Source organism: Pelobates fuscus, chromosome 1 (genome assembly GCF_036172605.1).
Source record: "Pelobates fuscus isolate aPelFus1 chromosome 1, aPelFus1.pri, whole genome shotgun sequence".
In the NCBI taxonomy this organism is placed as follows: domain Eukaryota; kingdom Metazoa; phylum Chordata; class Amphibia; order Anura; family Pelobatidae; genus Pelobates; species Pelobates fuscus.
The window spans coordinates 400,443,427-400,464,538 of NC_086317.1; the positions used below are offsets into that span (position 1 = coordinate 400,443,427).

The 21,112-nt window shown below is 41.0% G+C and overlaps 1 protein-coding gene across 3 annotated transcripts in view; it reads right to left on the minus strand.

Annotated features, from left to right (window-relative positions):
- The window catches only part of AGAP2 (ArfGAP with GTPase domain, ankyrin repeat and PH domain 2), a 294,442-nt gene that overhangs the window by 170,707 nt on the left and 102,623 nt on the right, over positions 1-21,112 (minus strand). For 2 of the 3 annotated variants that reach the window (XM_063427727.1, XM_063427718.1), the window contains exon 1: positions 7,727-11,750. The exons of the other annotated variant lie outside the window; for it this stretch is intronic. In XM_063427727.1, the coding sequence (XP_063283797.1) occupies positions 7,727-11,000 (3,274 nt within the window). In that variant the 5' untranslated portion in view covers positions 11,001-11,750. Of the gene's footprint in view, positions 1-7,726; positions 11,751-21,112 lie in introns of those variants that run through there. 3 annotated transcript variants of the gene reach the window in all.

The following is a 21,112-nucleotide window of genomic DNA, read 5'->3' on the forward strand; positions in this document are numbered from 1 at the left end:
CTAAAAATAACTTTATTTTTTTTCGTACAACTCAAAGGTAACATTGTGTTCCTCTTTAATTTTGCAGTTCAAACGATTTGTGTAATACACTTATTTCTGTGCAATTCACAAATGTTAAATGCAATGTCTTAGACACAGCAAACTTATTGCAGAAACATAAAGATCTTTTATTTTCCGTTCTGACATCGTTTAGAATTTGCAGTCTATGAGCTCGATATTCTCACTTCTTTTTAGAAAACTGTATAAAAGAGAATCCAAATCAATCAAATGTCTTTATGTTTACGTGGAAAGCAAAGCGCATCATTTTATTTGCAGCTCTTTAACCCCTTAAGGACCGGACTTTTTTTGCGATGTTGTACATTTGCGACCAGGCATCTTTTTGACACTTTTGTGGTGTTTGTGTTTAGCTGTAATTTTCCGCTCTCTCATTTACTGTTCCCATACAAATTATATATTGTTTTTTTCAGGACAAAGGGGCTTTCTTTACATACCATTATTTATATAATCTCATGTAATTTAATTTAAAAAAAATGAAAAAATATGATGAAAAATTGAAAAAAATACACGTTTTTTGAATTTTATGTGAAAAATCTTTTACTCATCTACAAAAGCTTATTTTTTTGCATGTTATAGGGCTATAAGTACAAGTAGGATATTGCGGTTTCAAAACATACATTTTTAAAATGTATCAATAGTGACATTGTAACACTATTATCTGTCATAAATTGCTAAATAACACCCCACATGTACATAGTTTTTTTTAAAGTAGACAACCCAGGGTATTCAATATGGGGTATGTCCAGACTTGTTTAGTAGCCACTTAGTCGCAAACACTGGCCAAAGTTAGCGTTCATATTTGTTTGTGTGTGAAAAAAGTAAAAAACTAAATTGAACGCTAATTTTGGCCAGTGTTTGTGACTAAGTGGTTACTAAAAAAGACTGGACATACCCCATTTGCAATACCTTGGGTTGTCTTCTTTTGCAAATGGTATGCCATCATGGGGGTAATTCTCATTCCTGGGCTACCATACGCTCTCAAAGGCAACGTAACCAACCTGGCCATTTTCAATGTAAAAATGTTTGACCCATATATTTGACCCTGTAACTTTCAAAAACGCTATAAAACCTGTACATGGGGGGTCCTGTTCTACTCAGGAGACTTTGCTGAACACAAATATTAGTGTTTCAAAACTGGAAAATGTATCACAACAATTATATCATCAGTAAAAGTGCTGTTTGTGTGTGAAAAATGCAAAAAAAGTCACTTTCACTGACAATATCATCGCTGTGATATGTTTTACTGTTTTGAATCACTAATATTTGTGTTCAGCGAAGTCTCCCGAGTAAAACAGTACCCCCCATGTACAGGTTTTAGGGTGTCATAGAACGTTACAGGGTTAAATACAGTGATAGCAAATTCAATTCTCTGGACTTTCGGCCTGGGTTGGCAGGCAGGTCCCTTAAATTGCAATCAATAAAATAACTTAATTATGTAAAAATATTACATAAATACGCACGTAGAATTTAAATATGTATGCATTTATATATTTGAAGTCTGCGTGTATATTTATATAATTATTTATGTAATTTTGTATATGGACATATGAATAGTTCGCATTCTTTTTATTTATTTATTTATATATACATAGATATATATACAATTTCATTCTAAGTGTATTTTGATATAAATATATATATATTAATATCAAAATACAGTTAGAATAAAATTTCGTATAGATATATAATTTTTTTTTAATTTTTATTATTATTTTTAATTTTTTTTATTTAATTTAAATTATTTATTATTCGTATTTTATAATAATATATATATATACAATGTATATAGTTATTATATATATATTATATATATACGTGTGTAAATTAATTATAAGTGTATTTTTATATTAATATATGTACATATTAATATAAAAATACACTTAGCATGACATTATATATATATATATATATATATATATGATATATAGACATATATTATATAGGTATAATATATGTCTATATATCATATATATACACATATATAATAATATTTTTTTTTTTATTAACTTTCACTTTAAAAAATTTTTTTATTTTACAGCAGCAGGGAGACTGCCTGTCAGCACAGACAGTCCCCCTGCAGGCAGAGACTAGGACAGCTATTGTGACCATGTGGTCGCCCTGTTGGGCGATCACATGGCCACAGGGGTCCTAAACCGCCATGAGTAGACTGTCTGGGCTGCAGGCAGTCTCCCCACACCGGGAGCACCGCCGATCGCCGCCGGGGGAACAACGGCGATCGGGTAAGTACATTGGACGGTTAGGACGGTTCAGGACCGTCACCGGTCGGCAACGCAAAAATGCCGATGACGGTCCTGAACCGTCCTCCGTCCTTAAGGGGTTAAACATGTTATCGTTGCTGTGGAGTGCTAATAAAAATCTAAACTCTCTATCTCCCTTTATTTATTATTATTTTTAATTGACACGTTTTTATATGTATTTTTATTAACATTTTTATTAAAATTATTGGCTGCAAGTGTTGAGAGTTAAAAGGTCAGGTATTTAAAAATAAAAATAAAAAAATAAACAGCTATTATTTGAGAGATTTTATACATGCCTGTAACGTCTCTGTATTTGTGGGGCCCTCATAAAAAAATATTAAACCGAGATAATAATTAATCACTAGCATAACTTGATTAGTTGTTGAAGAAGCATGAATGGCAGTCTATTCCGTCATATCTAACTTTTGTAAAATGCTTCTGTACCAAAGTGGATTGACTCAGTCATTTAACAAAAGCAAGGCTCACTTGAGTTCCGAAAAATAAATAAATAAATAAAACAGCTAAAAAAATAGGCAAAAATATATTGGGAACCAGATTATGATGGATGCAAAGTGGAAATGTGGTCCTTTTGGGGGGCTTAATCATCAAGATGCGGAAGGAGTTGTCCTGTAGGTGAAATGTGGACCATAAAATCTTTAAAACCATAAGCTTGTATTTTAGTCCATTGGACAGCAATACAATTGGTCCAGGGAACAGATCATACACTAGCATTATGACAAAGGTTTGTTTATGTGATTTCCTTGTATCTCAAAACAAACACAGAATCAAACTGCATCGGTCAATACAAACACTAGATTATTGTTCATGAACAAACTACGATAAAACCACAAACAAAAGAAAACCTAGCCATATATATAAGAGTTACTGTTATCACATAATTTGAAAAGACGCCCTAAGGGTCAAAAAAACATGTCTTGATCTCCCTTTACCTAATACACAGATGACAGCTATAGCAGGTATTAACTATTTCCATGCCAGATAGGAATAAATCTCCATGCACGTCAAAATTCAATGGGTTAACGTTAGTGCTACATTTCATGCAGTCATTGTGGAAAACGTCTGCATTTTAAATTTCCTGTAACTCCAGCGATGTTACAAAGAATAAACCCAATAAAATAATAAAAGTGACACACTCTTTAATCCTTCAATTGCATCTCTTCACAGCAAGGAGCACACAAGACATAAGCACCAAGCTACACAGCGCTCAGCTGACTGCTGTGAACTGTGAAAGACATGACTAGAGGAATAAATAATGGGCTATTATCAAAGACATTCTTTCCTTCATAAAGCACTGGCCACATCCAAAATCGAGGATGCATGCAAGGGTGGCACGGTCCCTATGGTGGATGATGGAAGTGCTGAATATTCTCATTAGTGGCAGCCTCAGTAACACTTTAAACTATACATAAAAATATGTTATTAGTAACGAGTGGTTAATTAGACTCCAACATGGCTTGTAGGAAATGCCAATCCAGGTTTTTTGGCAAAATGATTTGGTTTGGTTTCTGTTGCCTTTTGCAAGATCCCAAGATGCTGGTAATTCTAAATGTCTATATGGACCAGATGAGATTGATATCATTATTCATACTGTATGGCTTTAGGAATATTTTTAGAGCAATATAATTTTAGGCAATTTAATGGTCACGGGTGCATACAGTTAAGAGTTCCTGAACATGTATCTGAGCATTAACACACTATTTACTAAGCAAATATCTAGGTTCACACTCGTTCACACACACACAGTGAAGGTATTTTTCCTATGTATAATGAAATGCATGGTTGCTAGGAGCTAAATTGCAAGGGGCCAATCACAAGTGACTTTTCATGTCTAATAGCCAATCAAAGATACTTTTAGATTATGAGACATAGAAAAAATAAGCAACGGTAATAGAAAACACAGCTAGTTATCAGTAGTACCCAACATGTCTGGAGAAGCCCAAGCATTTTTCGTACAGACTGCATAAAAAAAAACTCAAATTACTTGACCCTGCAAGAACTAACAGCAGTAGTGATGTCACTATATATATATATATATATATATATATATATAAACACAATAGTTTCTGGCACTCATCCCAAAACAAGTCAAATAAGTAGGAACCAGGTGCCTCTCCGTGCAAAATATACAAAATAGAAAGAATTGAGAGCACTCAATGGATTTGTAAATGAATGCTATATTAGAAAAAACGCATACAAATCAACGTTGACGGTCGAAACGTTGATTTGTATGCGTTTTTTCTAATATAGCATTTATTTACAAATCCATTGAGTGCTCTCAATTTTTTCTATTTTATATATATATATTTTTATTATTCTGAAGTAATATTTAACAACACAGCAGAGAGAGAGAGTTAGTAAAAACCATAATTCTCAAAATGCACATGTAGAAAAAGGGAAAAACAAAGAACATTTCACAGTATAAATGCATTACTTTAACAAGTGCAACATGAAGTGCAATGGGACATGGATTACAATCCAGCTAAAATGTTAATGGGACTAAAATTCAAACATCCTAATAATCCCAAAATTATATAATCCCAACCCCTTTGCTATAGGATGTTGTTGGTTGTGTTTTATTTTGTTGTCGTCTATTTTTTTTTTTTTTTTTTTTTTTAATGACTGCCTTTTTATGTGTTACCAAGGGCACACAGAGAAGTGGCTGCATAAAAACCTAAGCAAAATATAATCTCTTATTATAATTCATCTATATTACGGTAATATACATATATAGATGTATTCGACAGAACCCTATGTACCTGCCAAATGAAACACGTATACTAGTCAGAATCCGTGCTACCTTTCCAGCTGGTTAATTCCCAGATCTTACTCTTCATAATTACTTATTTTTTGCCCTTCATTCCCTGTTTAAGGACACCTGTATAATTTACAGTGCCCTCATTTTATGGTTTATAAGTCAACCCAGAATGGCATTATTTTGGAATTCTACCAAAATACACTCACAGGGCTATTTATTAACATTTACATTTTGCAAATTCACTAGGGAATTGCAAATTGGAGATCAGAATGGCCATGCTGGAACGCTAGATATGTGTCAGGCTCGGTTATTCTTGATGGAAATTTGTAATTTCCTGGTGAAATGACAACAATTAACAGGACCAATTCTGTCTATTACACATCAGATATCCACACTGGATGTGGCCCTTAGTGCTAGGCATCCCCAAATATACTGGAAGAAGATGGCATTTCTCTGGCACACTAAAAAGTAATATTATGCAACTTTACGTAATTTGAAAGCATCAATGTCATCGATTTAGTTTTCTTTTTTTTAAATTTACGTTTAATTTTTTAAAATTTACATTTCCTTTATTCATATTTATTATCTATCATAATATCTGGTGTACTATCCTACAGGGTTTGACATATTACCATAGAAGCAAATATACCATTTTATCCCATATGGTAGGTGCTAGAAAAATTTCAAATTACTTTTGGGTAATTGTAAGGGCCTTAATGGCAAATTCCCTGCTTGTGGGCAATTAGAAAGGCCTTGATGTCAAACCAACTAACAATCCCACCATCACAAGTTTCATTCCTGGTGTCCCACTGTAGAAAATACCACATAAATTACCTCAATAAGTGCAGAGTAAACACAATAATAGACACACTTGCACTGCACAAACAAAATTCAGGTATTTCTGCCCATATGACAGTGCTTGTGTACCACACTGCCTCTGGGTTCCTTTGAATGGGGTTTGCCAACGTGATGTGTGGAGGAAGAAGACTGAGTGTCATTTCCAACCTATAAAAGTGATTTAAAGGGACAGAAGAGAACCGTAACAGACATTTCTGGAGTGTAAGTGGGACTTCATGGACGAAATCTCCTAATACATTGCACTGCAGTGAAAAATTAAAGAATAAAAATGTATATTTGATTTTTGTATTGAAGGAGATATTCTTATGTACCCATATATGAAAGTGTTCACCCTTTAAAAAAGGAAAAGGCGTAGGGGAGAAAAACTTGATTGGATGGTGCCAAAAATGGAAGTGACATTTAGACAGATAACAAGGAAATAAAATTCCTCATCATATCATGCCAAGTCAGCTTTGAGTGGAGTGTAACTGAAAGGTACAAAAAAGGGACTGCACCCCCAACATCTATTTAGGGCTATAACCATTGCAATAAGCTACAAACAAAATGGTACTGAGATAATATCAGAAACAACTCTAAACGCAAGCATCGTAACCACTACAGCTTACTCATGTGGTAATGGTGCCAGAAGTCTTCTGGGGCAATCCTACTTTAAGCTATGAAACTGTTTATGAATATTTTAAAGATACACTATAGTCACCAGAACAACTACAACTTATTGAATTTGTTCTGGTGAGTAGAATCATTACCTTCAGGCTGTTTGCTGTAAACACTGTCTTTTCAGAGAAAATGCAGTGTTTACATTACAGCCTAGTGATAACTTCACTGGCCACTCCTTAGATGGCTGTTAGAGATCTTTCCTGGGTCATGGCTGCCTAAAATGCATCCAAACATTCAGTGTCTCCACCCTCTGCATGCAGACACCGAACTTTCCTCATAGAGATTCATTGATTCAATGCATCTCTATGAGGAGATGCTGATTGGCCAGGGCTGTGTTTGAATCATGCTGGCTCTGCCACTCATCTGCCTCCTTGTCAGTCTCAGCCAATCCTATGGGGAAGCACTGTGATTGGATCAGGCTACCACTTCTGATGATGTCAGCAGACAGCTTTTTTGTTCTGAGGAAAACAGCATGCAGATCAACAATGCTAAAATTAAAGTACATTTAAAAAAATTGATACCCATGAATTATGTCATCTGTGATACTTGAACGGATGGAACCTGAAATTATTATTGTAATATTTAGATAAGAATGTTGTCCCACACAAAAAAGGGGTGTTTACGAGCATAACATGCCAACAGAAATGTTGATTGAATGCACATTAACCAATCAGAAAACTATTGATTGTGATCTATGTTGTATGTCATAGTTAAATTCAGATTTGTAAAGATCCTGATCTTGATCTTAAAGATATGTAAAGACAACTGTGGAGTGTACAATGTGACCTGTTGATTGGTTAATAGAAAGACTAATATGAAAACATTATTGGCTTCGAGAAGAATCTTTGTGCTACATATATTTCCCCGTGGGTGATTTTTAAAAATATCTCATTCAAATTTCTCCACCACCTGTGTTGAATAATTCACATATATAGGAGAAATATATTATATATTCTTTTTTTTTCTTTATTTGCCGTGTAAAATCTTCCTGGACCTGTTAGAGAAGATACCTCATTTTTATTTTACCAATAAAAGTAGCAGGATATTCGTTAGAGCTGTAATGTAATAGGAATTTCCAAGTGTTATCAGAAACAGATGACTAAGAGAAAAAGTCACTTACTGTGTGCTGCGTCTCTCTCATCCCCTGGACTCAGTCCACTGGGAGGCACAGTAGTGGACACTGAGGCTGTGTTCTTAGCGAAGATCCCACTAATGAACTTCAGCATTTTTCTGTCCCTGGCTGCGGAAGCCCTTGCTTTATCTCCAGAAGGGGAAGTTCCCTCGCGACCCTTCTTGACATCTTCTAATTGTGGATCCAGATCACTGTTGTCCACAGTTTTGCTTTTGCCTTTCCTGAAGGCCTTGGGGTCACAGGTGGATGGGGATAGAAGGTTCTTGCCTCCCCCTGAGGATTTAGGTGTCTCTGCCCTGGGACTACTCTTTGTGGATGATTTAGAGCGGCTTTTGCCTCCTTCATTTTCAGGCCATGACAGACGGTTTGAGCCACTCTTCTGGCTGAGATTTCGCTCTTGTTGCTCTGAGGATTTCTCCACTTGACTCTTGGAGGCCTTGCTCAGTTTTAAGAGCTTGTTGCCTTTTTCTTTGCATGGAGTGAGGAGCACAGGAGGTGGTTTCACAAATTCTGGGGCAGCCGGCTGGCCTATGAAACCAGAGATACTCAATGCTTTAGCCTTGGGCTCTGTCCCAGCACGGTCTGGGCTTACCGTGAGGGATACAAATACAGGAGCTTCCCGGTATGGAGTACCAGGAGCGGGGAGCAGTGGACTTGCAGGTGAACTAAAGGAATAGCGGGGCCCAGAGAAGAAAGTAGGGCTGGTATCATGGCGTGGACTGCGACCTGGAGAGTTGAGAAAATAGTCTGATGTGACACTGGTGCTGATCCACATTGCATCTTGTCGTTGGAAGAGTCTCTCCTGCCTCTTGCTTTTAGCAGCTTCCTCGCTGTCTGGGGTGAGATCTTCATCCTCCCCTGGCAGACAAGCCAAGGCTCCAGGAGGAAGGGGCAGTGATAGTGCAGGGGAGAAGACAGGAGATTGCACTAGAGGACCTAGTATTGCACTTTGCTTTTTCTCTGTAAATGAGACTTCTCCTATGCTATCCACTATTGCTTTACTCTCTGTAGATTTAATAGTTCCTCCAACTGGGGCTTTAGCACCAGGATATGTGCCAATGCCAGAAACTGGTACTTTGGCTGTGACTGATGTTTTAATCCTGGTTGGAATGGTTGGAATATTCTCACCTGAAGAACTTACAGGTCTGGAAGCAAGACTTGATGTTTTTATACCTGTGCTGTGCGTAGTCCCAAGAGTTGGTGTTTTGTGTCCAGTGACATTGGTTTTTGCCCCAGGATATGTACCAGTATCCACAGTGTGTGCCCTTTCGCTCACTAACACCGTGCTGTTCACTTTATTTCCAGTTGGGTCATTAGCTGACACTCCTGCAGAAGCAGCTCTTACTCCTCTAGCTGCACTTCGCGCAGCAATGATTTTAGCCTCGCTAGGTTTTGCAGCCGTCACAGGGGCTCCTCCAGAGCGAGATGCATTGAAAAGAGCTGCGGCAGTCCGTGCTGCACTGATGGGAGGAGCAGTTATTCGAGGTGCACTGGAAAGAGCAGCGCATGGTTTCTCTGTAGAATCTGTGGTCTTGCAGGGTTTATCAGGTAGAGCTGGAGCCCCTGCAGCTTGTGATGTTGTTTCAGAGGATTGAGTTGGCATCTTCACAGCCTTGAAACTTTGCAGGACCACCTTGGCTTCAGAGATTGGTACATCTGTGCTGATACTTTTTGTAATTCGGGCCCCATGCACTGGAACTGCAAGGCCACTGACTGAATCTCTTGAGATGTCTGAATCAAGGGCTGGTCTCCTGATGAGGGATCCACGAATCACCCTAGCTCCACCAAATGGAAAGTCTCTTTGACCCATAGATACAAATGTTCCGGTGCTTGGTGTTCTGGAGTCTTTTAATCCTTGTGCCTGGACTGCAGTATTTGAATTTGCAGTGGCCTCTGTTCTGACTTCAGCGGTTACAGTGCTGGAAGTATCCTTTACTACTGCTGCAGATGGAGTACAGGATTTCTCTTTGTCCTCCAATCCATTTACAGGGGCAGAAATGTTAGTTAAATCATTTGATTCAGATACCTGGGCTGTCGTGCTAGTAGTTACTCCATCCAAAACTGCAATTCTTGATGTCACATCAGATCTCTGAGTTGAAATGCTGGGAGCTTCCCTCACACCTGATACTGGGGTTACACTGGTGGATGTTACATTGTTTCTCACTCCAGATACCCGAGCTATAGAGCTTGGTGTCACTGTCTCCCTTAGTCCATGTACAACAGTTGCAATGTTGATTGTTGCTGTGTCCTTTAATTCAAGTGCTGGGGTTGGTGTGACAGAAGTTCCGGTGCCCTTTACTCCTGGTTTTGGGACTGAAGTGATGGATGTCCTACTATCTCTTACAGGTGGTGGTGGGGCTCCAGTTCTGGCTGTCCTATATTCCTTTATTCCAAAGGTGGTAGGTGTTCTTAATTCCTTGCCTCCTGATACAGTACCTGCAAAGCTGGATGATCTAATGTCCTTTAATCCTGGTACTGGGCCTGCGGTGCTGTGTGCTCTGAAGTCCTTTATTCTTTGTCCTGGGGCTGTAGAACTCAATAGCCTAGAGTCTTTTACTGATGGTAGTGGAGCAGCAGTACTAGATGTCCTGGAATCATTTACTCCTGCTGCTGGAGTTGTAGTGCTGGATATTCTAGAGTCCTTTAATCCTGATACTGGAGCTGTAGTGCTGGATGTCTTAGTATCGCTAACTGATGTTGCATGGGAAATGTTGCTTGATATTCCTGTAGAGCTTTCTGCTTGTACCACTGGTCCTGTGCTGGATATCCCAGTGTCTGTCGTAACTGGTGTAAGGTCTGAAATAACTGATACATCTGTATCTTTCTCTCCTGGAACTACATTATTGAATTTATCAGTTTCCTTGTGTTGTGGAACAGGTACCCCTGTTCCTGTCTGGTCTTTCTTGGTGGATACTGGTGGAGGTACATTGCTAAGCCCCTCAATCAACTGAGAACCCAGCGTTATCCCTTCACCAGCTCCTGCATTGCCTTTGTCTACCAATGTGCTGGCTCCAGAGATTCCAGAGGTATCCTTCACCCCGGTACCAGAAGAGAGCCCTCCCCATGCCCAAACATCTGGGAACTCCCTATCCAGTGAAAGACAGTGGACCAGCCCTGGGGTGCTGCCAAGTGAGGGGGTGTCATGTCTCCTGTGTACCTCAGTGTTTTCTCCCTTCTTTTCTTCTCCCACAGCCTCAAGTTTGACCAGGGTCAATGAGATGTGGTAGGTGGTCCTGCGCTGGAGGGTGGCTCCTCTGCTCATGGGGGCCCTGGGTGAGCAGACTGCACAGATAATCCGGTGTGTATAGTGCACTTAACCAAACACACTGCTAGTCTGCAATCAGCTCTTCATATCAATCATTATTCAAGCTGCTCCCTCCTCACACAGGTGTCCATGAAGCATATATCCGATCCACAGAGAGAAAAAAATCAAACCCACAAATGTCAGTCAACAGCTATCTGCAAATAATGCAGAACAACAGAAAGGGACAGCAAGCAATCAGAGGTGAGACTTCATTGTGAAATAGCATCACTGCACCGATTCAGTGCTGCATATGGCACTGACGCTTCTTCTACTAAAAACCTGACTGCATTTAAGGATCATTTTCCAGGTGAAGATGTAGGTGGGAAGGTGCAAGCATAGTATTCTGCAATGTATCTTGGAAGAGCCGTGTTCTTGTAGTCTCCTCTCGGTACAGCACTGTCTTGAATTAGATGCAGCAGATGAGAATATCAGGTTACATAGCGATTGGAGACAGACTCGTTACAAATATCAGCTCCCAATGACACAGCCTGCAATTCTTCTCTCTCCTCTCCAGTGCTGTGACTGCAGCTTTATCCGAGCACTTGAATTTTGCATCTCATACGAAGTGTTTGGAGAGGAGGGGGCTAGGAAGTGCTGTAATCGCAGAATAATATGCCACACAAGCTCGTTATAAAAAACTAGCCAGACTTGAGCTTCATGGTATAGAAATAGGAGGAGCTGCAGTCAGTGTGTGTTGCAACCAATGAAGCAAACCTGTGATTCTGTACATTGAAGGATGGGTGTTACATCCAAGTAACAGACCAATGCACATGCTCCCTCGGAATCTGTGAGATGCATCTTTAGACTCTTTTCAGCCTGTCTGCAAACCTTAGCCTATTGTCCTTGTTTGTTCTGAGAGCCGGCTTGAAACCTGCTTTTCACCGATGAATGCCCAGACACACCCTCTGTTTATTGCATATTGTACAAAGGAGAAGGTCACACTTTCTCCAAAGCAAATACAATTAACCAAATAAGAGTGTTACTCTTCAATTATGATCGAAGAAACAGTGGAATCTGAACGCAAATTTCACAATGGATATAAATGGTTAAACAAATGCAACATGTTTAAACTTTTTTATTATTATTATTATTATAATAATTTTTTTTAGATTTAAAAGTAATTAGTAGTTTTATATAAAGAACATATGAATAGAACACTGACACTTATTCAAAAGAGCAACTGATGTACCTGTTGAGGACATACAATGGCCTATTTTGCTGTAAAAAATAATTCTACAACCCCTTATACTTTTATTGGAAAAATTAGATTTATAGTTAACACATTTGGACAAAAAATGTGTTGTGCAGGGTTAAATACAGATGATATTATGTAAAATTCCAATTTTTGTATATTTGCTTAACCTTTTGACTAAATTTAAGGAGGATGTGTATATAACAGTAATTTGTGATTTACAATAAATCATGCAGATCAAGAAATCCTTATCCCTAAAATAGCAACAAATCGCAAATATTATGTATGTGCTAATAGTGCTTTTATACAGGAACTATAGCTACCTCCCGAAAAAAATCAAGAATCTGTATTTCAAAGGCTTGCACTTATGATCTAATGTCTCCCCAGAAGACCACCCCCTAGATGCTGTTCAGGAACACAACATGAGCGCTCCTGTATGTTGGTGGAAGGGGATGGGTGGCCGATGTACTATACAGCTTCTGAGAAGAGGGGACTGACTGGAGCTCTTTCTCAATTCATTTCTCAAAAATGTGAAGACCAGCACTGGAGCAGAAGTGAAGACAAATGGGATTTACTGTAACACATTCAACATGTTGTTGATAGCAAATTGTTTAAGAACCTACATGGTTGCTTTGATCAATTAGAATTTGATGACAAGGCAGGAGGCTTCATATTTTGATATACTTGCTTTAGGGCAACCTCTAATAGCAGCAAAAAAACAGTAAAAGAAATCAACCAATCAGAAACAGAATAAAGGGCAGGGCCCAGGGCCGGCCTTAGGCATTTGGGCGCCCTGTGCAAAAAATCTTCACAGCGCCCCCCCCCCCACTCCTTACCCCTTCCCACACACCCTGTCACACACACACACACAGGCAGGCAGACAGCCATACACACACACACACACAAACACACTCAGGCAGTCATACACAGACAGCCACACACAAACACACACACAGACATAGAATGTGACGGCAGATAAGAACCATTCGGCCCATCTAGTCTGCCCAGACAGTCACACATAGGCAGTCACACACAAACACACACACACACACCGGCAGACAGCCACACACACACACCGGCAGACAGCCACACATACACACAGGCAGACAGCCACACACACAGCCACACACAAACACACAGGCAGACAGCCAAACACACAGAGACAAACAGTCAAACACACACAGACAAACAGTCAAACACACACAGTCACACACAGACAGACAGACACACACACACACACTGGCAGACAGCCACACACACTGGCAGACAGTCACACACACATGCACACACAGACAGTCACACACACATACACGCGCAGACAGTCACACACACACACACACGCAGACAGTCACACACACACGCAGACAGTCACACACACGCGCAGACAGTCTCACACACACACATAGTCAGACACACTAACAGACACAGACACACACTAACAGACACAGACACACACTAACAGACACACACACACACACACTAACAGACACAGACACACACTAACATACACAGACACACACACACTAACAGACACACACTAACAGACACACACACACACCCACATTAACACATTTTTTTAAATTTATTTAGACACCCCCCCCCCCAGCCTGCTTACCTTTGGGAATGCTGGGGGGGTCTCTTCCTCCCTGGTGGTCCAGTGGCTGCTGGGCTGGGTGGGCGGCTGGCGAGGGAGCTCTTCCTCTGAGCTGTTTGCTCAGCTCCCTCGCGCGCCGCAGAGTGAGGCTGGGAGCCGGAATATGACGTCATATTCCGGCTCCGCCTCCCAGCCTCACTCTGCGGCCGGCGAGGGAGCTGAGCAAACAGCTCAGAGGAAGAGCTCCCTCGCCAGCCGCCCGCCCGCCCAGCATGTATGTTAGCATTGCGGCTAACAGACATGCCGTGTGAGCTATGCAGCCGCAGGGCGCCCCCTGCACCATGGCGCCCTGTGCGGCCGCACAGCTCGCACACCCCTAAGGCCGGCCCTGGCAGGGCCTCTCTGACACCTTCCTATTTCTTTGCTGCTGAATCTCCATTAAGGTTGGAGTATTTGTCTCTCAAATGATTTTTATTGTCCTATTTGGGTTGAGGATATCTTTGTTTGTGATTGTGGTTACTTTGTTTTGCCTTTATTTAGTAATTGTGACTATGACTAACTTGGTTATGGGGTATTTGTCCCCTTGGCATTTCCCCATGGCTTGCCATTTTGTATCCAGTATCACCTGAATGTTTTTCATTGTCGTACCTTGTTTTTATTGTGTTCAGCCGATAGTTTCGCTGTGTGAGGATCCACATGGGCTTCTGGCGGCCATCTTGGTGCTCCCTGTGTGATGCAACCGCGTTTTACACAAGACCAAATCTGCTCGCGACAACTATCTTGGTACATCTCTGCAGCCTGTACAGAGTGTTATCTTACGCAATCGCAAGATTTTAGGCCACCATTTTTTTGTGTTAAAATGGTTGGTTAGCAGTTGCTACACTCTTTACAGCTTTCTACCCTAAGTGTGCCCTGCTGATCTTTTGTGTTACCTTATTGCCTCCACTCTACTGTATTCTTGGAGTTTCTACACCATATTTTATTAAGGGTTATCCACTGGTTCCCATTTGATCTAATTACCGTTATCTGTGCCTTAGTTTGCACAATGGTAATCAACCATCCCAAAGCACAGATATGCAGGTGCTGATTAGTGTAACTATCGCTGCAAATGTAGAAAGGCTGTGCTAGGGCCTTACAGGGATTTCAAGAAGGTTGGGGGTGGGGAGTGGGGCTCCACTGACCACAGTACCCAGTTGCCCTCAAGAGGGTGGGAATATGATTATGAAGGTACTCCAGCATCTTTGGCCTCAAGAAGGAAGAGTCAGCAGCCACAAAAGCAACATCCTGGACTAATGCTGGTAGAGGCAAGGCTCCTGTCAAGAGGAGCAAAGTTGACTCTGGCTCGAAGGTTCATGGGGATCATAAAGTCTCCTTGCACGAGGAGGTTGGAGACTACCTGACATCTAACATGCAGGTGATGGATGAGTGGCAGGCAGACCCTTCTGGCTGAGATGCGTAAGTCTTGCTGTTAAGTCGCATTATGTATACAAATCCATAATGGGTGAGCTCCAGTCACACAAACAGGCTCCTGTGGTAGTCACTCCAGTATTTGCTCCAGCAGAAGCTATTCTGGACAACACTGCTCAGCCCATGGATGCTCCGACAACTCATTCCCAGAATGCTCCAACAACCATATTATGCGGAGTGGACTCCTCCATCACATATCACTACCTATATCAGTTTCTGGATAAGGAAACCTTTGGTAAAACACATATGGAACAAGTTGAGAGCTGAGTGCCCTAGGCTGATAATTCCTGCTGTCAAAAGGCCGGAATTTGACCAGCATATGGTCAATTTCAGGGCACAGATCCCTGCAAAGAGATAGAGACAGGGCTGAAGTCCACAAAGGACAAAATGTTTGATGTGTTGGTGACTGATCTGCTAAGACAAGAGGATTTTTCTTTTGACACTGCCAATGTCCGGGACTGGGCACAGAGTATTAGAGAGTGGTCTCAGAGGTTTGTGTGTGAGTGACCCTCTCTTTGAAGTGGAAGAAGACTGCCTGCTCAGACTGGATGTCAAGCTCGGAGACTTGGGTAATAAGGTGCTGAGGCCCGGAGGCTCAGGGTATCCTGTTTGGCGATCCTTTTGTGAAGGATCTTCAGTGCCATGTCAATGTCTATACTTCTTTAAAAATAAGTGCGGGCTTCCATGAGGCGTGTCTTCCGGAGTCCATAAGCTGTTTTTGGGAGGGATAGATGATAGCAGGGCCATGCGTCCAGCCGTTCCTGGCCTATAGCCCCCAACAGGCAGCAGTTTCAATGCTTCTTACCATCCAATGCCACCTATGACAGTAGAGCAACCTTTCAGCGCTTTTGTGGTGCCGACCATGGAAACGTTTCCCTGGGCAGAAGCCAACCAAAGTACCCAGCAGGTAAGAACTAGCATATATGCTTCTCCTATTGCCAGGCATATTGCCCATTTTTTCCACAATCGGGAAAAGATTTCTGCAGACACATGGGTTTTACAAACTGTCCAGGGTTATGTGACAGATTTTTCCCAGCAGCCTATCCAAAGGTCCTGGCAGAGATCTTTTATTACATCTCTCCCTCAAAGATGCTTGATATCTGAGGAAGTTCAGTCTCTTCAGAACAAAGAGTCAGTTGAGAGAGCTCCAGACTCAGAGGGTTTCCTCAGCAATATATTTCTGGTGCGAAAGAAGACAGGAGATTTTTGCACAGTCATACATCTTTGGGAGCTCAATCGATACATTACCTACTCTTGTTGCCATTATTCCATCTTCTCTTTGTGGATCCTTCAGGGAACTTCCATCCATTGGTGCTCCAGGACCAGCTCCCTTTGGTGGCCTGAAATGTTTCAGGGTAGCCTGGAATTTTGAGGAATGGAATGTCGAGGAATGGAATGTCGTGGAATTATGACAGGTCTCTCAGGAACGTCTGTAGGAATCATGGACTCCGACTACTAGACAAAGTAATCTACACGCATTGGAAACATTGGAGTGACTACTGTGTGGAGAGGGATGTGGATACCTTTACCACCCCTTTGGGCTCTGTCTTAAATTTCTTGTCATCTCTTTTCTCTCAGGTTAAGTCTTATCGGTCAATCTATCTTTTCTGGTCAGTCATTTCGGCAGTGCATGTTCCTTTACAGGGTGTCCTTAGGTAGATGTCCTGTGGTTTGTTGATTGCTTTGCAGTATTCATCTTTCACATCTCCTGTTACCTAAGTATTTTCAGTTTTAGGATGTTTCATTAGTATTAAGTTTTTTGAAAGCGTGGCCTTAAATATTTTTTTTAACAAGCTTACCTTGCTTTAGCCCTTGCTTTCTTTTTGTTGTGTGTCCCGACGTGTGCTTTTGACATGGATGCATTTTCCTTTCCTCCTATTAGTGTCATTTTTCCTTGTGCAGACAGACCAAAAAGATTCTTCTTCAATTTTTTCTCAGTTTTTTTCCAGCGAGCCCCAATTGTGCGATGGCTTGCTTCGTTCAGTATTTGGTGATTACCTCCTCCCTTTGGACTTCTTCTTTGGGTAACCATCTAATCTGTTATATGCATTATTTTTCTTCTGTCTCTTCCGTGAGTTTAGCCTGCTTGGTTGCTCTTATTGACGGGTGTTGATTCTTATTTTGGAGCGTCTCCGTGGCTTTTAAGTCAGGTGCTCAACTTCCTAACATTATGAGAGATCTAGCACTTTATTACCTTTATATTATTACTGCTTCTGTTTTTTTTTTTTTTTTTGTTCTATCGGGTATTTTTTTTCTCACTTCATGTATGAACATCATCAATATTATATCTATGAACAAAGTGGTAGGAAAATATGCCCATCAGTGTACTACAAAATATGTACAGTCCCATGTGTCTGATTAATTTTCCCAAATGTTTTTCGGTGGGTGTGTTTCTGATAAGCCAAATGACCACATGCAAGAAAGTACAATATGGAGTAAACCATACCACAAACAGAGCTGCTTAAAATAGAGATATAATACGCAGAGCTTGGTAGAGTACATAGATACCCAAAGATCAAATAGAACTGAGTAAATTATATAGAAAATAACAGAGCTGGGCACAATAAGAAGATCATCATAACTATCCCACACAGCCAGGATTATTAAGATGGATTATACAGAGCTGCAATACAGAGATACCCACAGAGTACATTTCTCTATAAAATATGTTAGCTCTCTTTTTATCTTCTTAGCCCTCTTCTACTATGATAACTTTAGCTTTCTATTAAATATTGCAGCTGTTATGAAACATTTGTAAACATATGTGTTATGAAACATGTCAACTACTCCATTAGCACTCAGCACACAACATGCACATGGTTAAAGCGTCAAAATAATGATAGACTCCAATTATGTCAGCAACTCCTGACTCACTAATAGGTTACTGATTGGTTACTGATACTGACTCCTTTTTACCTTTCCAGATGGCAATATAATTCATCTGCACTGCTAATTTGGGACCAAGAAGCAGTTGACATGGTTAACAGTCAACAATCAGATTAAAATATATTGCAATCAGAATCAGATCAGTCTTCAGACTTACAGTCCCAGTCCTTCACAACTTTTCATCTAGCCACATAATGAATGTCCACCTTCACAACTTTTCATCTAGCCACATAATGAAGCTTCACAACTTTTCATCTAGCCACATAATGAATGTCCACCTATTGAATATGCTGTGCAATTTTGGGCACCTGTTCTAAAAAAGGATGTTATGGCAGTAGAAAAAGTGCAGAGGCGGGCTAAAAAATTAATAAAAGGAATAGAACATATCAGCTATGAAGAAAGGTTAACAAATTTAAACCTATTTAGTTTAGAAAAACGTTGCCTGAGAGGGGATATGATAACATTACACAAATATATTCGGGGCCAATACAAACCATTGTGTGGAAACCTATTAACAAACCAGACTTTACATAGGACACGAGGCCATGCGTTTAGACTAGAAGAAAGATGATTTTGTCTAAGGCAAAGGAAAGGTTTTTTTTTACTGTAAGAACAATCAGGATGTGGAATTCTCTGCCTGAAGAAGTGGTTTTATCAGAGTCCGTACAGATGTTCAAACAGCTACTAGATGCATACTTGCAAAAAACAGAATATTCAAGGATATAATCTTTCAATGTAGGGTAATAACTGCTTGATCCAAGGATAAATCTGACTGCCATTCTGGGGTCAAGAAGGAATTTTTTTCCTAGCTTGTTGCAAAATTGGAAGTGCTTCACACTGTTTTTTTTTTTTTGCCTTCTTTTGGATTAACAGCAAAAAACTGATGTGAGGAAGGCTGAACTTGATGGACGCAAGTCTCTTTTCAGCTATGTAACTATGTAACTACATAATGAATGTCTCAGGTGTCAGCTGTAGAGTAACTGAGCACTTTGAAAAAGATGGTGGGTATGTGGCTACCCTACTTCCTCTCTTCCAACATTCCAACATTCCAACATTCCATCCCTAATTCTTGGAGACTTCAATATTCCCATTAATCCACCTTTAACCCCAGCAGCCTCTAAACTACTTTCAATTACTTCCTCCCTTGGACTATTGCAGTGGGCTAATTCTCCCACTCATGTAGCTGGCAATACCCTCAACCTTATTTTCTCCTATTCATGTACATTATCTAATATCTGCAATACTCCATTTCCTCTCTCTGATCACCACCTCTTATCGTTTGCTCTCAATTACCCCCTCACCCAACAACCTCAGCCTAACCCCCCTCAGCTCAGGAGGAACCTTAACTCTATTGACCTCCAGCAGCTGTCGGCTGACATTGATTCACAACTGCTATCCATCCCTTCCCTCTCCTGTCCCTCCCTGGCCATCTCCACATATAACACTACCCTCACATCTGCCTTGAACACTGCAGCCCCACTCCAAACATGCACCTCGAGGAGAACACAACCCCAACCTTGGCATAATAAATCAACACGCTATCTGCAGAGTTGCTCCCGCTGTGCTGAACGCTCCTGGAGGAAGTCCCGCACCCAGGCAGACTATCTTCATTATAGATTCATGTTGCTTTCATACAGCGCAGCCCTTGCCCTCGCCAAACAGTCCTACTTTTCCTCTCTCATTAGTTCATGCTCCCGCAATCCCAGACGTCTCTTTGACACTTTTAATTCCCTTCTCCGCCCTGCTGTGGCCACCCCCAAAACTAACCTTACAGCTGATAGCTTTGCATATTACTTTACTGACAAGATTGAACAGCTAAGGAAACAATTCTCCCCTCCTTGCCGTTCTCTTTCTAAACCACACATAAATCATGCTTTCCCTACCCTTCAGACTTTCTCCCCAGCTACTGAACAAGAGGTGGCTGCACTTCTCCGTTCCTCTCGCCCCACCACTTGCCCACTTGATCCTGTCCCATCTCACCTTATCAGATCTCTCTCCCCTTGTCTTGTGCCTATCCTAACACACATCTTTAACTGCTCTCTCTCTTCTGGCACTGTTCCTGCTGACCTTAAACATGCCACTGTAATACCTATCCTGAAAAAAACATCTCTTGACCCGTCCATCCCCTCTAACTATCGTCCCATATCCCTGCTCCCTTACTCAAAGCTTTTGGAAAGACTTGTCTTTACCCGTGTGTCTCACTTCCTTAATTCCAACTCTCTCCTTGACCCTCTTCAGTCTGGCTTCCGCCCTCTCCACTCTACTGAGACCGCTCTTATCAAAGTGACTAATGACCTAATCTCTGCTAAATCCAAAGGTCACTACTCCATATTAATTCTCCTTGACCTCTCTGCTGCCTTTGACACAGTTGATCATGTTCTCCTCCTTCAAACTCTTCAATCACTCGGTCTCTGTGACTCTGTCCTCTCTTAGTTTTCCTCCTATCTCTCCCAACGCTCATTTAGTGTCTCCTTTTCCAAGGATACCTCCTCCCCTCGCCCTGTCTTGGTTGGAGTTCCCCAAGGCTCTGTCCTTGGTCCCCTTCTATTTTCTCTTTATACTGCCTCTCTTGGAAAACTTATTGCCTCTTTTGGATTCAACTACCACCTGTACGCTGATGACACTCAGATATACCTCTCCTCACCGGACCTCTCCCCGGCCGTCCTGCAACGTGTCACTGCTTGCCTCTCTTCCATCTCTGACTGGATGTCGTCACGCTTTCTCAAACTTAACCTCTCTAAAACTGAACTCCTTGTCTTTCCTCCTCCTAATACTGATCCTCCTCTCTCACTCTCCCTTCAAGTCAGTGATATCCACATAAGTCCATCCCTACAAGCGCGCTGTCTTGGCGTCATACTTGACTCTGGTCTCACCTTTGAGTCTCACATCCAGTTTGTTGCCAAGTCCTGTAGGTTCCAACTCAAAAACATA